Here is a 17,876-nt window from a genome sequence, read left to right on the forward strand (position 1 = left end):
TGGAATAAACAAATCAAAATGTCTAACAGACAGTTGATGGTACATAACCAAAGCTCAGGAGACAAGACTTTGGATAGATATAAAGATCCTCCTATAGAATGTCTTTCAGCCAGCCAACAGCATTTATTAGGAAGTCAGTATGAACTAGGCACTGTACTAAGAGTTGGTAATATAAAGACAAAATGCAGTCCCTGTCCTAAAAGAACTCCCCTACAGTGTGTTTGCTCCTATCTTCCAGTTATCTTAACTTTACCTATAATAGTATTTATACACAAATAACTGTGCACTTATAAGACATATTATAAATGGAAGGTAATCTCAAAGGGAAGGTTCAAGTAGTGGGAAGGACTGAGAAAGGCGAAAGTATTTCAACTGAATCTTGAGGAAGTCAGGCAGAAAAGGTAGAAGTTGTAGGTGATGGGAGGGGGGCCTGGAAGCATTGGGAATACCAATGCAAAGTTATGCTGCCAGGAAGTAGAGGGTCATGTGTGACCAACAGCAAGAAAGTCGGTGAAACCAGAGCAAGAGCATGCAGAGAGGTGTAAAATATGTAAGAAGATTAGAAATGTGAGAAGAGGTTACAATGCGAAGGGCTGCACAAACCAACAGAGAGATGGTCTATACATTTGATCCTGAAGGTAACAAGGAACTACTAAAAGTAATTGATTAGAGCAGGTGAATATGATAAGATTTACTTTAGGAGAACTACTGGAAGCTGCTTAAAGAATAGAATGAAGTTGATAAAGGCCCAAAGCAGGGAGACCCATTAGAAAATTACTGCTCTAGAATGGTAAAGGGGATGAGGGTCTGAACTAGAGTGCTTATTACATGAATGGAAAGAAGGGAAGGTACATGAGAAATATTGTAGAGATAGAGTGACAAGATTTGTCCACTGATATGATTGGTGAGAATGAGAAGCTGAGGACAACACTGAAATTGTGAGCCTAAGAGACTGGGAAGATCAGAATGCCTTTGACTTGTAAAAAGGAAGTCTGCAACAGGCATGAATTAAAGGGGAAAGATAACAAGTTGTTCTGGACATGTTGAATCAGAGATACCTATGGAATAACCAAATCAAAACGTCTAACAGGAGACAAGACTTTGGATGGATATAAAGATCTCTTGGTCATCACCACTGATATAACTGGGACCATAGGAGCTAATAAGGTCACTAATAAGAGAATGTAAAGAGAAAAAAAAGAAAAGCCTGGGCATGCATCACAATTCAAAGGTGCGACATGGATAAATATCCAGCAAAGGGGAAGGAAAAGAAGGTGGCAATCTGATAGGAGGTAAACCAAAAAAGCATAATCACAGAAACCTAAAGGGAACATCCAGGAAGAAAGGGCAGTCAGTAGTGATGCAGACAAAACAAGAAGGATAAGGATTAAAAAAAGGTCACTAAATTTGGTGATTAAGAGATCACTGGCAACTCTAGAAAGAGAAATTTCTGGTTGAGTGATGAAGCTCCTTAAGCAAGAGAGAAAGGATATAGGAGAACTGATAAGCAGTTATGATCAGATCAACCAAGATCTGTGAGGATAGGGAAGATCTTGGAGTGTCTTTAGGCAGCAGTGAAGAGAACCAGCAGATAGAGAGGAAGAGATTAAAAATTAGAGCATGGAGATGAATGGGGGCTCAAGGAACATGTAGAAGGATTAGCCTTGAAGAGAAAAGTCACCTCCTCAAAGACTAAAGGAGGAAATAATGGCATCAACTGCATCAATAAAACTATGAGATGCCTGGGTGAGTGATAGCAATCTCCTTGATATGAAGTCTCTGGAGCAAAAGAAAAAAGGAAAGGGCAGACCCAGACATGGCACACACAGCCACCTGAGGACTGTCGGTGCAGCCAGGTGATCTACTAGCTTCAAAATGAGCTGGGTTTTTCACAGGCCTCTCTGTTTCAGATGATGAGAGGGTGAAATTACTCACCCTTCAAAGGAATGTTCTACAGAACCTATATAATGTTTCCAGGTCAGGCAATAGTAGAGTTCAGAGACAAGCAGGGGTAGAATTTCAGGCTAGTCACCCTTAATCATTGGCCTTTAAAATTAGGTAAGTGATAAATAAAACACTGATGCAATCCAAATCCACCCCAAGGGTCAAGCAAATTTCTCTTCTTTCTACTGCCTCATAGGAAATACAACCTCCCAGATGGTCCTAGTAAGGGAAGTCTTAACTAGAACCACACCAAGTGTATATTTTAACAAATAATTCCCAATCTTAGGTTGGTAGCAATCAAGTGCAGCTTTAAATTCTCAAGACCAAATGAATGCTAACTAATTTTAATTAAAAATAAAACCAGCAAAGTGAAATCAAGTAGCAGTGGGACCAGAAACAAGTTTCTTCTGACTCCCAGCCCCATATTTACTCTTTCTACTCTACTAGCCAAAATGATGCCACAACTCCAGAAGGGTTGGAGATCACAGATGTACAATAGATAATATTTATATAAATCTTTAATTTATACAAATCTTTGCTTTGCAAAGCAGCTCTCTTACATATCTCATTAGATCTTTAAAGCAACACTACTAGCTAAGTACTACTGTTACCCCATTTTATATGAGGAAAATGAATCCCAGAGGAGTTAAGCAATTTGCCTACAGTCACACAGCAATTAAGTGTCAGAAATGGAATTCCAAACCAGGTCTCTCAACTCCATGTTCAGCATTTTTCTCAATATAATAAATCTATACTGATCTTCCCTCTTTGATAGAAGAAAGATCTCTACTAGCCACTACTTAAGATTTTAGATATGAATACCAAAGTGTTAATATACTCTTACCTGTTAGCCATATCTATTTAAAAGGGCCTCAACATCTGAAGATTGCAACCAAGGTGTTCAAGTTAGTAAGCTCTTTCCACCTCAACTCTTATGACAGATAAATTTAGTGAACCGTAGAATACATTTCCTATCTTGCTAATCAGTCAAAACAGCATTATCAGATCTTGCTCTAACATGTTCAAAAGACCCTATTTCTACTTCTCAAGTTAGGTAGGGAAATCTTAGAAGTATAACCCACAAAAACTTTGGGACTCCTTATCTGCAGCTGAGAGAGAGACAGAGACAGAGAGACAGACAGAGACAAATACAGGTACCTCCCTTACTCAGTGAAAGAAGGTGAAGCTGAGCACTTGTGGATGCAGAGAGGGTAATCCCAAGGAGGAAATCCTACCTTGGGGCCCTTCCATAGTCTTCTGTACCTGTCAGTAGTTCCATTCTTGAGAACAGAAGTCATTAAAATATGACCACCTTCTAGCCCCCTATAAGGCTAGGAAGCTTAGGACTTCAGATTATATCCGTAACTAGCAGCAGTTCCCAGTTAGGCCACTGGTCTGTGCAGCACAAGCCATCAAGATATCAAAGTAGGATTCCAAGGAAAAGCACAGTATCCTAAGGCAGGCCTCCTCTTCTCCCTCAGGTTTCTGATCACATTGTCAGAAATAGTCATGGCATGTTCTCAAGGTGGCAAGGGATTCTATGAGCCTCTATCTATAAAGCCTAAAGACATCCCCCAAACTGCATGGAACATCCCACAGGGACCACACACACAATCTGCTTCCCCACTCATCAAGATAATCTAGAAAGAGTCGCCAGCCCCCACAACATCACAGCCAGTCTACATGGACTACAAGAAACCAAATACCCCAAAGGCATGAACTTACACCAGAGTTCATAGTAGTAGTTGCAGCACTGAGACTGTCCACAGCAGTGTCCTGTATCACATATGTAGCTCTGGTTGTTGATCCCCACACAGGTTTCCTTATCCTAAGATCAAAAAGATTTCAATGCATTACATTACAACTTTTAATAAGTTTCTCTTCTCATCCAAATCTTCCAGGTTATACAGCACCACAACCCTTCTCTTATCCCAACATGTAGATCATTCCAGATGTGCTGCAGTTATAGAAAAAGAAGCACAGATATGGCTTACTAAGGTAGGAAACCCAGGACACAAAACATTTTTGTAAAAAGTAACATTTGGGGGGATGGGAGATGATTTAATTAACTTGGGCACAAGTAAGAATCTCTGCATTTTTTCATTATTGAACAGAATGGTGGCATAGTAATTTAATTAGCAGCAGCGTTTAAAATAAAATTTTCTTTCCCCCTGTGAAATTTCTTGGAATATTCATTGTAGTGTTTATTCCAGGATTCTAGTCAGACAGGAAGAACACTATGTATTCAAACTTGATCACTTAGGTTATATTGCAGATTACACTACAATCTGTTTCCAAAAAGGACAAAAACCCTGCTGCCACTGAAACTCTTCACACTTAAGGGCCTGGCCCAATTCCAATTTGAACTTTTCTCATCAAAATACCCCTTAAGTCTATATTGGTCCCAGGATTCATGTACATCCCTTGTCTGGGACTGTTGTGGAGGAAAGGTTGCTAAGCAGCAGGTCCAACAGCTGCCATATTCCATTTCAATGCACTAGTGGGTGGAGGGAGAGAGAAAAAAAAAATCACACCCCCATTAGGATGCAAGAGCTTTCTTAAACTAATCTTGACTGCAAAGTGTTTTAAGCATGATGCATTCCACAGAGTCATCTAATACCTCCGGCTTTGCCTACTTCACTAATCCTAAAGAAAATAGCCCTCCTCCAAAGGGAAAACAAAATGACAGCACTGGGTTTCCGACTCCTTCCCAAGCTGACCTTGCACATAGCACACCATCCAGACAGAAGACTGCCAATGGAAACTTCAGTCACATGGTGGGCTCCTCAGTTCCCAGTCCTTATTTTATTCTGTTATACTTTTCCACTTGGCCAATGGTATAAACAAACTATTTTTTGAATTACTGTTTTCAGGGCTCAGGGCTATGGTGCAGGTAATAACTCTGCTCTCTCTGAAATTAAATGAGAAGGACTAGAAAACAAGCCTCATACTCAGGACTGAAAAACAACTCTACTGCTTGTGGATCCCCACCCCTTTGCTGATCCAGGACAACCCTTGGGAATTTCGGATCTCTCACATATCCAAGGATAGATGTGCTTGAGAAAAGGGTAGGGGTGGAGGAGGGAAGCATTTGTAAACTATGACAAGGAAAGTAATCAAAATAGTAACCATGACCACCACTTCCTAGCATTTGTATAGCATTTCAAAGCACATTCCTCACAACAACCCTGTGAAGTAGATAGCGAATTATTATTAACCCCATTTTATTTAGGAGGATAATGACATTTAGAGTTTAAGTTTCTTACCCAGGATCACACAACACCTAACTGTTTCCAATGGGATCCAAACCTAGGGCTCCAGATTTCAAATTCATTGTTCTATCCCCACCCCATGACAATATATTTGTCTGTCTCTCTCTTATTCTAGAAATAATGCAAACATGACTGGAATATTTTGTCATTCCCAAATACAAACAACCATCAACAGCACATATAAGCAACAGAAATAGTCACTTCCACTAGATTTCTATCCAGAGAAATTGGGCTAAGATAAAACATAAAGAGGGAGTGGGAGGCACAGGTGGACTGAGAGAGAATACATCAAAGTAGAAGTACTAATCTCAAAATCTTAAAACCCCAAATATGAGATGAGAAGAATTAAAACTTGAGGGTCAGCCAGAAATTTTTAGATCTAGTATAACTCCATAGACTTAAAGCTGGAAAGAAAAGTCATATAGTCAATCTTCTCATTTTACAGATGAGGAAATCAAGGGTCAGAAACATAATGACAACTAGCAGACCCACTGTTACCTATAAATTCAAGGGCTACCAAAGGTAACCTAGAACTTTTGCCACGAGTTGGCCCTGAATGAGACAATATGGCTTAAAGAAATAGAGACTGTTTGGTGAACAGAAGCAAGGTTTAAATCTCATGAGAAGGGTCATGCCCCAATGGCGATGCCCAAAGCAATGGGTACAGATATAAGCATTTTATAGATTCCTAATGCAAACCCCCACCCACTCTGTTCAATATCCCATGGTCTGGGGGCCAAACTTACAATCTAGGCGCAGGAGCCCCATCACAGCATGGGCTTCATCACAGGCTTTCACCAGGCTAGGGGGGAGGTTATGAAGAGGTAGCTATGTCCTTAGGAGTGGCTCTTCTGACTTCTAAAGGTCAGAGGAGATAAGGAGATAGGATAGTCTAATGGCTTGCTTTCTTTGAAATAAGAGATATCTTAACCCACTGGGCCTATGACAATAACAAAATGTCCTTGAGATGTTATTCTGAACTCCTAAACAGATTTTCCTTCTCTAATGGAATCCCACCCTGAGAATTCTTTTCTCTCCACACAGCCCCAAGTGTAAAAATCTGAAGCTCTTCCATGAGATGCCTCCTTTAAGGCTGAGTCACTCTCCTGTTATATTTAGGGAAAGTAAATCCAAGCTTGCTGGTTTTGCTAGGACACACAAACTCTAATTTCAGGTTTCACGGGAGCATTAACATTCCCTTTAAGCCTAGCATCCTCTACAAATGCCATCCTTCTGGCATCAGTTCCTAAGAGTCCAGTTCAAAGTGGCCGCACAGATTCTAATAGAGGTCACATCCTGTGATACATGAAAGAATCCTATGACACTGCTTCCCCAGGAAAATCTCATAAGCAAAGATACAGGCAGGCCAACTGTTTTTGAGTATGTGCAAACAAGCATGAACCAGAACAAACTTGAAGTCTCAAAAAATGCATCTTCCTAAATGTTGTCAGTGGCTCCTTTCACCCTCCCTTTCTCTCCTAAGACAGCAGGATCTGATTTTTCTCTGCCTTACCTCTCCCTTCTCAGAATGATCAGCATCAAAATCATCAGAAGCCTCAAATCTAACTTTTCAAAACTTTCCAGTGGAGCAAAAGGCTAGCTAGCCTCCCAGTTTCCTATAGTGATCACACATACCCCCATCTCCAAAAATCCCTGAAGTGCCAAATGGACACATGGTCTATTTCAATGACTTTTCCCCACCTTTCTTCCTGAAGTCTATAGGGCACCCAAGTCCAAAAAGAAAGACAGTAAAGAAGGACTATATCTTTTCTTATTCAAGCTGGTCACCACAATGGTATAATTTGGCAAAATGCTCTCAAATTGTGATTAATGAGTTTCCAATAAAGACATTGTTAATAGTCCCTTTAGTCTTCCTTTTCTATGCTAGTGGGAACCTCACCCACATATCTCTATGTTCCATATTTGTATTACCAATTAATGGACCATCTAAAGGAAACAAGGACAATCAAGAGCCAACAGTGGTCAAAAATCCAAGGCTGACCTTCTGATAAACCCAACAGCCATCCAAACAGCACCTCAACTCCAACTGGAACATACAGGCTCCTATTTGGTAAACCCTATGGGATTGTAAACTGTTCTTAGCATAGGGAGTAGTAGGAGAAAGACAAAGTAGGAATGGGAGAAGAGAATGTAGCTTAATAAAAAGGAAATGTTTTGTTAATTGCCCTTTAAACTACTTCCTTTTGTTTCTTAAACTTTCTTTTTGAAAACTTAAAAACAAATATTTCAATATACAAAGAACAAAAAAGAAGACATAACAAACAACGTTGCTATAAGGCTTGTTTTGAATACACAAATGTGTTCCAAAGCAACTGATAAGTTAGGGAACATGTTAAACATAATGCAAACTTCCTTTTCTTTTTGCATGATTTCCTCTGCTACTTGACAATAATTCACAATCAGCAACCTTTCCAATGCCCACTTCCACAAGTAAACTTCAGTTCTTTTCCTAGATAAAATACTGTATTTGTTGTATGTTTTCTTATGTAGCAAAAGTTTTGGGCAGAAGAGGGTTGGCAAATACCACCCCCTACATACACTTTCCACCTTGGTCTCTTTTCTTAAGGGCCTATCTTTTTTTTTAATGTGTCATTGACAAAATGTTTGAGCATTGGGTCCCTAATCTCATTTCCCCCTCATAATCCCAGTGGTTTTTATTACATAATTTTGTGGTGCTTTTGGGGAATACATGTCAAGTTACAGTAGAACTGACCATATATGAAACTAAATTTCTAGTTTATTTCTAACCTTCTGCATATGAAACTTTTTTACACATATTAAATTTAATAAAGTAGTAACAAAATTGCTTTTTGATGTATAATGCAACTCAAAAGACAGATTGAATCCAGGTTGCAAAGGGATTTATAAGCCAAAAAGAAGAGTTTATCATATCATTATAGAGGTAAAAGGGACATCTAACATGTGGCAAGCAGGCACATTTAATCGTCAACAACAGCAAGCAACACATAGAGACATTATTCCATTACAAAATGGATACCACTTCAAAGCAGGCATCTCTTAAATGAAATAATACATGTGTCATTTAAATAAAACAATATATATGCCATAGTAATAGTAAATTACTTGGGTTGATCTAGTTATAATGAATTTACTATACCCAAACAGAACTACGCTTCCTACCTCGTCTTTAATGAAGTAACTTTTTGGTGTACAATCTGTATTGAAAGTGGTAGGGCAGATCCAACCTGAAACAATTCAATTTCACTAACATGTACATACACTATATCTAAGGCATCCATGCCAGCCAGATGCAGAAGATAAAGGGGGGAAAAAAAAAGGAACTGCCACAAAGGATCTTACTGGAAGGATACATGTACATAGACAATTATAACATAAACTGAGAATAGAAAAAACATTACTCACTAGGATTTTGAAGGAAGATCTCCAAGAATAGGCCCCTGAATCTTGAAGGAATACAAGGAACACAGAGGTAGTAAAGAAGTATGTCTTTCAGCCATGGAGAACAGCTTGTGTTACTTTTTGGAAGTATGGATAGAGTTTAGTCCAATTTGGCTTAAACACAGACTGAATAATAGGAATGGGGAAAGAGACTGGACATATGGGATCCCTTTGATAGAAGAACCACTCCTACCCCCAAACTCCAGAATGAAAAATTATTTCTACCAATGCAAGTCTGCCGCTCCTTTGTAACCTACAGTCTTAGAGAGTTGCCTAAAGCATTGAGAGTTTCAGTGATTTGTCTACAGTCATCCAGCCAGAGACAGAACTAGAGCCCAGGTTTGACTCTAAGGCCAGCTCTTCATCTACTTACTTACAGCATGCAGCTCCTTATGTGTGAAATGAAGGCTAAAAAGATCAGAGGCAAATTGTAAAGGGTCTTGAATACTGGGCTGAACTTATATTTCATCTTAAAGACAACAGAGAGACAATCACTGAGGGCTTTTGAACAGGGGACTGACATGGTCAGGTTTGTGCCTTAAGAAAATTATTTTTGTCAGTTATACATAGGACAAATTGACAAGGGGGAGTGATTTGTGATAAAGCCCTAAACCAGGGTAGTGGTATGAATGGAAAGAAGGGGAAGAATGTGGGAAACACTATGGGGTCAGAATCAAAAGCACTTGCAGTTGACCAGAAATGGGAATACGAATGAGGGGAAAAAAATCAATGAGATTATAGAGGTTTGAAACTGAGAGAGCTGGAAGATGGTGATATTCCCATCAGCAGTAAGAAATATTTAGAGTACATGAAGATTTGGGATTCTCTGGGGGGAGAAGGTAAGGAGGATAATGATGATGAGCTATTAATGGAATTTCCAGGTGGAGGGACAAGATTGGAGGGCTGGATATCAAGATTTGGAAGTTACTTGACCTTCACATTAAGGAACAATTATCCTTTAACTGTCCTGACTTGTCCATATAGGCATCCAACCACCAACTCAAACTCTAACCCTATCTTTTCCCACACCTCCCTTCAGACAGCACTTTGCTTATATTTCTCATGTACTACTTTGTAGCATAACTATCTAAGAATACATCTTCTACTAGGCCATATGTTCCATGAGTATAGGAACTTTGGCTTTTCTAAATTTTCCATCTTCCTTGAGGTGCAGCACAGTGCTCTGCACTAAGGAGATATGTAATAAATGCTGGCTGAACTGACAATGAGATGTGCAGAAAAAAAAATCCAGCAGATGGGAGAAATGGTATGAACATGAGACCTAGCTTCTTCTTTTCATGTACTATTCACCTAGAAAGACTAAATTCCAACTTTCTAGATGTTATAAGTATGGAAATGTGGTTTTGAGCAATTAATTCAATTTGATGAAATTCCATTACCACAAAACATGTTAAAGACTTGTGGAATTTATTATAAAGGCAACATAAGAGAAAGGAACAACTGCTAGGTTTGAAGGCAGAAGATCTGGATTCAGACAGATTCTATAAGATTTGGACAAATCATTTATCTTCTCTCAGATTCTATAAAATGAGAGGCCTAGATGAATTCCAACTATCTTTTTTTTAAAGTCTTTCAGATCAGCAATAAATACAAAGGTAATTTTTAATAATTTCATTAAGAATTTGTGCTGGTAGCCCAAAGCAAATAAATGGTCAATCTGTTATACATTTTGTTAAACAAGGAACAAAAGGAAAATTATCTTGGGTAAAAAAAAGGCACAGAACTGGAAACCATTTTTTTTTAAATGAAAGATAACTGACAAATAATTAGAAACTAAAGGAATGCCCATCAACTGGAAAATGGCTGAGCAAGCTATAGTACATAAATGTGATGGAATACTACTGCACTATAAGAAACAATAAAAGAGAATGGGTTCAGAAAAACCAAAAAGATCAATATGAACTGCATATAATTGAAAATGTTACCCTAAAAAAGAACTACATTTCCTGGGAGCCCACACTTCCTGTCACTACGTACTTCCTGTAGACAGAGGATAAATAATTCAGTGGGCCATCCTGCTCGGCTATTTGGCTTCCTGGCAAGGATGTTGGTGGTAAGCACAGGGGTGGGGCACGTGGGCTTTTTTTTTTAATTTGTTACTTTCTTATTTCTTTACTTCTAATGATCTTTAATAAATCTCCTAAAATATATTATTTTTATTATTGAGATTAATTTTAGTGTTTACAACTGATACAAAGTGAAGTGAGCAGAATCAGGAGCCAATCTACACAACAGCAATATTGTAAACATAATCAACTTTGAAATATTTAATAACTCTGATCAACATGATGACTTGCCACAGTTCCAAAAGGCTATTGATGAAGCATGCTATTCGGCAAGGTGATGGGCTTCACCCCCCTTTTCTTTTTCTTACCTTTTTTTTTAAACATGACTAATGACAAAATTTGTTTTGCATGATGATACATCCTTGTAATAGGTTTGGATTTCTTGCATTCTTAATGGATGAGGGAGGCAGAAAGAGAAGAAAGAGAATTTAGAATAAAAAAGTAAATAAAATCTCTGTTCTTTAAAAAAATTAAAATTAAAAACAAAAGGATGACCATCCTGGTTATTTATACCTATGCAAATTATTTCATTTGTCTGGTAGTAGCAAAAACTGAAGGACTTATACTATTTTCCTTAGCAATTTTCATGTCTTACAATTACAATTCTGAATGGAATAAAGGTCTACTTCACCAGAGCAAGAACTCTTTAAAATACCAATGTATAGCCAGAGACACCGTTTATGATCCACACCTACCAATTTTAATTTGCTGGCACCATTGGGTTGGAAAATCCTTCCAGCTGACAACAACTATGCCTAAAGCACCTGACACAAAGGACTACAGTTCTGAACTAATAACTTGGAGATGTGAGGATTTTCTTTTGAAGGGAGGAAAGGAAATAGAATCATGTAATAGAGTTCAACTGCCTGGTAGATTAATAGAGGCAACATTCAGAAAAACATCTCTGTTTTTCTCTGATGGTAGGAAGCAAGAAGAGATATTTAAAAGAGAGAGAAAGAGAGACAGAAACATACTTACGGCAAAATGGCAGCCTCCAATTTTCCATAGCTTTAAAATTCAAAATATATATTGAAATAGAAAATCCAAATTAATTGTTAACAGTCACATATGGTAGTTTTCAATTCACTTTGGAAATATCTCTGGACTTCTAAAAGGAAAACTATTTTCCTTTAAGATAACCCCTCACCTTGGTTTCTCAGGCCCTTTTGTCACATAGTTCAATAAAACTCAAGAAACATTTATCAAGTGCCCCACAATATAAGGCACTATATAATATAAGGACACAAGTGAAGCATGTTTTTCCTCAAACAGCTTACATTATGCAGTGGAAATATGACAAATGAAAAAGAAGGTACAAAGTAATACAAAATTACCAAAGTTAGAGAAGCCTAACCTTTAAGGTTCCTTCTAGCTCCAAAACTAGAGTATTAACAACTGGGACAGCTAACAAGTGGGAAGTTAGGTGGCACTGTGGATATACAGTGCTAGACCTGGAGTCAGGAAGACTTCCTAAATTCAAATTTGTCTTCAGACACTTACTTGCTGTGTGACATTGGCAAGTCACTTAATCCTATTTACATCAGTTTCCTCACCTGTAAAATAAGCTGGAGAAGGAAATGACAAACCATTTCAGTATCTTTATCAAGAAAACCCCAAAAGGGGTCACAAAGAATCAGACACAACTGAAAAACGACTAAACAACAAAATAATTTGGAGATCAGGAAAAGTCTTTTTGTAGAAGGTTGTGCCCAGGTTGTGCAGAAGTTAGGGATTCTGTATAAGAAAGATGGAGAGGAAGTATGGAATGGGGGAAATCTGTAACAAGGAACAGAGATGAAAGCTGCAATGTCCTTTATGGTAAATAGCTATCAGGCCAGTCTGACTGGAATGAAGAGTTCTGGAGAGAGGAGGTGACAAGAAATAAAACTGGAAAGGTTGGTACTAAGACTACGGAGTGTTTTAAATGCTAGATTGATTTCTTAAAAAAATTTTTATTGTATTGAATAAATTAGAAGCTACTGGAGATCTGGGTAGATGAAGAGAATGGGGAAAAAAGGTTGGGGGGGGGATATTGTTTCAGGATACAAGACTCTTAAATGTGAAAGAACTTGGGGAAGAAGAGAAACAAGAGCCTGAAGACTAGTCCTGAGTAGAAAAATGGATCAAAAAAAGTAGTACATAATAGTGGAAAACATCCTGAGTTAGAAGGTGGGATATAAGTGTTCTTGTTCCTAATTCTAGTCTTGGTTCCATAATTAACTGGTTATCTGATCTTTGGAGACAGATGGTGGAATGTGGAATCAGGGAACAAAGAGGTGATCTTGGGCAAGAGAGTTTTCCTCTCTAGACCTTGGTTTTCTTTAAATGAGGTGGTAGAGCAAGATTATCTGCAAGGTTGATTATATCTCAATCTACGACCCTGAGAATTGTAGATCCTGGTCTCTCTTTCATCAAACTCTGTCAGGCTTTATTGTTCTAGAATTCCACAACAACCAATTTGTGTCTGGACTACATATGCCAGTGTCACACTCTGGCATATTAAGAGTGCATCCCGCAGCTGGGTAGCTCAGTGGATTGAGAGTCAGGCCTAGAGACGGGAGGTCCTAGGTTCAAATCTGGCCTCAGCTACTTCCTAGCTGTGTGACCCTGGGCAAGTCACTTGACCCCCATTGCCTAGCCCTTACCACTCTTCTGCCTTGGAGCCAATATACAGTATTGACTCCAAGATGGAAGGTAAGGGTTAAAAAAAAAAGAGTGCATCCCAATATGGGACAAAGATGATGAGGAGAAATGGAGACTATGTCATATCAAAACCAGCTGGAAGAACTGAGAAAGTTAACCTGGAGAAGACAAAATGGGACATAATAGCAACCTTCCAAACTAAGCTAAGCTTGAAAGATTATCATGAGGAAGAAGAATCAAGTGTACTTTGACTCTATAGGGCAGACCTAGAAGAATGAGTAATCAGGAAGACAAATTTAAGCTTGATAAAAGAAGTATTTTCCTAATAATTAGAGATATAAATGTAGATTAGATTGCCTTAGGTGGTAGGTTTCTCCCCTCTCAAAAGTCTTAAGGGGGATAAGGGTTAGGGAACTTGCCCAGGGTCATATAGCTAGGTAGTGTCTGATGTCAGATTTGAACCTAGGATCTCCCATCTCTAGGCCTGGTTCTCAATCTACTGAGCTACCCAGATGCCTCCTGCTCTGGCTTTCTAATAACAAACTCCGGTGAACTCTGTTCTGGGCCAATGGGGCACATGCCCACAGAGGGGGCTCTGAGTGCACCCTCTGGCACATATACCATAGGTTTGTCCCCATGGGGCTGGATGATCAACCACCTATCAAGAATACTATGTAAGGGAGGATTCTTACAGGTTGAACCAGATGTCTTCTGAGGACTCTTCTGATTCTATTAACAATTCAGGCAATTTTCAGGTGGATCCAGAGATTATCATGAATCTTAAAGTCCAGACAGAACAAATAAAACTAAAATATAATACAATACAGAATAAAGGAAGACCTAAGTAACTGGAAACTCACTATTTATGTCTAGACTATATCATGATAGAAAAAAACTATACTTATTATTCTTCAGATTTAATATTAGACCCCCCCAAAATCAACCAACATGTATTTATTAAATATCTATTATATTCAAGACACTAAACTAAGTGTTGGGGATACAAAGATACAGTTGAGAGAGACCTTGCCCTCAAGGAGTTTACAATGGGTTGGACATCCCAATCAAACAACTAAAAGAATACACTACAGAATTAGACAATAACAAATTCATCTGGAGAAATAAAAGGTCAAGGATATCAAGGGATATAATGAATAAAAAATAGAAACAAAAGTGCCCTAATACTATTAGATCTCTATCCACAGTACAAAGCAGATTATCAAAACTATCAAATATTAGATTAAAAATAGGAAAGCAAATTAGAGGAAAACCATGGATAGATAAGATTATGGCCTTATGCCACAATAAATTCCAAACAGATCTAAATATAAAAAGGTATGCCATCTTTAAAAATCTAGGAGAGTAAAAGGCTATATATTTCATAATTATGGAGAGGGGAAAAATTTATAAGCTAATGTGGAATAGAAGATCATAAAATCCAAGAAACTATCATGATTATATACAATCAAAAGGTTTTTACATAAATAGAATAAAAAGAAAAGATATAGATTAGGTAAAAAATATCTGCTTAAATAATTCTTGTAAAAGCCTTTTCTCTAAAATGTATAGAAAATTAGGGGGTAGCTGGGTGGCTCAGAGGATTAAGAGCCAGGCCTAGAGATGGGAAGTCCTATGTTCAAATCTGACCTCAGACACTTCCTAGCTGTGTAACCCTAGGCAAGTCACTTAACCCCGACTGCCTATCCCTTACCACTCTTCTGCCTCAGAACCAATACATAGTATTAATTCTAAGACTGAAGGTAAGGGTTTAAATAAACAAATAAATACAATTTGTAGAAAACTGACCAAAATCTGTAAAATTTAGAGATCTTTCCCACTAAACAAACAGTCCAAGTATCAAGGAATGTGAAAAGTATGTTAAGAATTTAATTGTCTAACAATAGAAATAATAACTATCTTAAAGAATGTTTAAAATCAAATATAAAATTTAAAACCCTGAATATTACATCACATACTAACCAGTAGAGATACCACGAGATAGGAAAATTCATTACTGGAGGGGGCGATAGGAAGAGAGGCACTGAAAAAACTAATTCATTGCTGAGAGTTGGTTCGATTGTTGTGGAAGATAATTTGTAATTCTGAAAAAAAAAATGTACTAAACTGTTCTACTTTTTGAAACAGATTTTAGTACTGAGATGTCATCAGGAAAATATGTATACAAAAAAGTTCATAGTAGCATTATTTATAACAAAAAGATGGAAACAAAATGTGTTTCTAATAACTGGGGAATGAATGGCTGAATAAATGGCTGTGATATATCAATGTAAATGGAATACTACTATACTATATAGGAAATGAATATAGGATTAAAAAAAACTGAAAGATGTCTGGATATTGGGCCAAGAGAACAATATGAAACCATTCAACACACATTTATGAGGAAAAGGATCCATATGTATAAAAATATTTACAGTAGTGCTTTTTGTAATGGCAAAAAACTAGAAACTAAAGAGGTTGCCATCACTTAAGGAATAGCTGAACAAACTAGTAGAGGAATGTAAGGAAATACTACTGTGCTGGAAGAAATGAAGAAATAAATGGCTTTAGAGAAAGCTGAAACTTGTTTGAACTGATGCAAAGTGAAATAAGCAGTATCGAGAGACCAACATGTACAATAACAATGGCATTATAAAGACAAACAGCTCTGAAAAATTAAAACTCTAATAAATGCAATGTCAAACCATGGTTGCAGAGGACTAATTATGACCTCTGCTACCCATCTCCCAACATATTAAAGGTGATGGATTCAAGATGCACGATGAGACATGGGCAAATGTAGGAATATTTTGCTTAACTATGCATATTTGTTATAGGGCTTTTTTCTTTTTTTCCTTTTAATTTAGGGGGTAGGAGGGAAAGAAAAATGTATATTAATTATAAAATACATTTTTAAAACTGAGATTTTTTAAACCACATACTATTTGCTATAGACTGTGCTAAACAGTAGGGATAAAAAAATAGTCAACATTGAGAAACAATAAAACTCTGGTCAAATACAATCGCCAATGTTTGTATCACACTGTCACAATTAAAGTCACACCATCCCTTCTTTTTGTTAACAATCACAAACTGTTTTCAGGAAATGAACTTTAAAAGAGGCATTGGGGGAATTCTTAATTGTGTCAAAACAAAAACCACAAATTTTAACATTAGGCAAAGTAGGAAAATTGAGCCTAGTTTCTTCCCCTAATATAGAAGTTTTGTCTTCTTGACTTTCTAGATTCATAAAAAGAATCCGTATTTACTCCCTGACTCCTGTGTTCAGCTTACTTAAAAGTCATGGATAGGGATTGTATCTGTGATTCCATTGGCTACTGGTGAGGAACTTCCTTGATGCAACTTATAATCTTTTAGGGTTGCCTAGATCAGTTGATGTCAAACTCAAATTAAAAATGGGGGCAGCTAAATCATTCTGGCTGCATACTGACTCAGAAAACAACATGTTTTAATATATTTTTACTTATTTTGTTAGACATTTTTCAATCACATTTTAATCTGGATAGGTAATGTGGCCTGTGTATTTAACATCTCTGGCCTAGGTCACTTGAGAGGTATGAGGATTTAGCCACTCATATAGCCATTATATCAGAATAGAGATATGAATCCAAGTCTTCTTGATTGTATAGCTCTCTCTCCATCCACCATATCAAGCATTCTCTAAGGTGCCAGACTCAAGTCATTAATGAATGAGCATGTTTAAAATTAGACACCCATTAAGAAGCCCCTTCTACGGTTTACACTGTAAGTCACATTAATGAATCTTTCTTATACTCATCTATATGAAAGCTAAGCCTCTTAACTTACTAATTTAACAGATGGACTTTCCTAAGACATAACCTTTGTCATGCCACTTCCCTGTTCAAGAATCTAAAGTGTTTCTCCACTGCTGCTTGAATCAAGTCTAAACTTCTCTATATGGGTTTCAAGACCTTCGTTAAGTTGTGGCCTCACCTTATTCAATCTCACCTTCCATTCTTCCAAACAAACTTCATTTCTTACTATCCCTTTAGACATACCTGATTTATTCCTTATCTATAATGTCCTTCTTCCACCTTTCCACCGATCTAGAGCATATGTAAAACATTCTACAAACCTTAAAAAGTAGTATAAGTTTCAATTATTAATGTATTTCTCCTTCAAAGCCCAGATCAAGTCTCGTTGCCTACATGAAACATTATGTGATTATGTTAGTCATTCACCTTTCTTTAAATTGTACTTATGTACATGAAATTTAATACTTAAGTGCTCTATAATTGCTTCCTGTGTGTGTGTTTTACTTGTCCTCCAAGAAGAAAGGGTTTATATCATTTACTACTTCTGGACACCCACTATCTTAATAGTGCCTAGTAGAGGGCTGGGCACAAAGTGGGTCCTCAAAGAATTTCATCTTTCCTAAGTGACAGACTTTCGGTACATTGCCAAAAATCATGGAATAGTGAAAAGAGCACTAGTCTAGGACATCAGA

General features: G+C 37.5%; 2 protein-coding genes across 4 annotated transcripts in view; both read right to left on the reverse strand.

The window, feature by feature from the left end:
• BORCS7 (BLOC-1 related complex subunit 7) overlaps nucleotides 1-3,770 on the reverse strand; it is a 67,984-nt gene extending 64,214 nt beyond the window's left edge. The window contains exon 1 of the mRNA XM_001369150.4: nucleotides 3,670-3,770. The gene's annotated coding sequence lies outside the window, so the exon portion shown is untranslated. The remainder of the gene's footprint in view (nucleotides 1-3,669) is intronic.
• The window catches only part of WBP1L (WW domain binding protein 1 like), a 71,190-nt gene that overhangs the window by 16,536 nt on the left and 36,778 nt on the right, over nucleotides 1-17,876 (reverse strand). For 2 of the 3 annotated variants that reach the window (XM_001378778.4, XM_007479089.3), the window contains exon 2: nucleotides 3,670-3,772. In XM_001378778.4, the coding sequence (XP_001378815.2) occupies nucleotides 3,670-3,772 (103 nt within the window). Of the gene's footprint in view, nucleotides 1-3,669; nucleotides 3,773-8,621; nucleotides 8,663-11,052; nucleotides 11,120-17,876 lie in introns of those variants that run through there. The other variant, XM_056804628.1, reaches the window with a different exon arrangement.

The sequence above is a fragment of the Monodelphis domestica genome, chromosome 1, assembly GCF_027887165.1.
Source record: "Monodelphis domestica isolate mMonDom1 chromosome 1, mMonDom1.pri, whole genome shotgun sequence".
In the NCBI taxonomy this organism is placed as follows: domain Eukaryota; kingdom Metazoa; phylum Chordata; class Mammalia; order Didelphimorphia; family Didelphidae; genus Monodelphis; species Monodelphis domestica.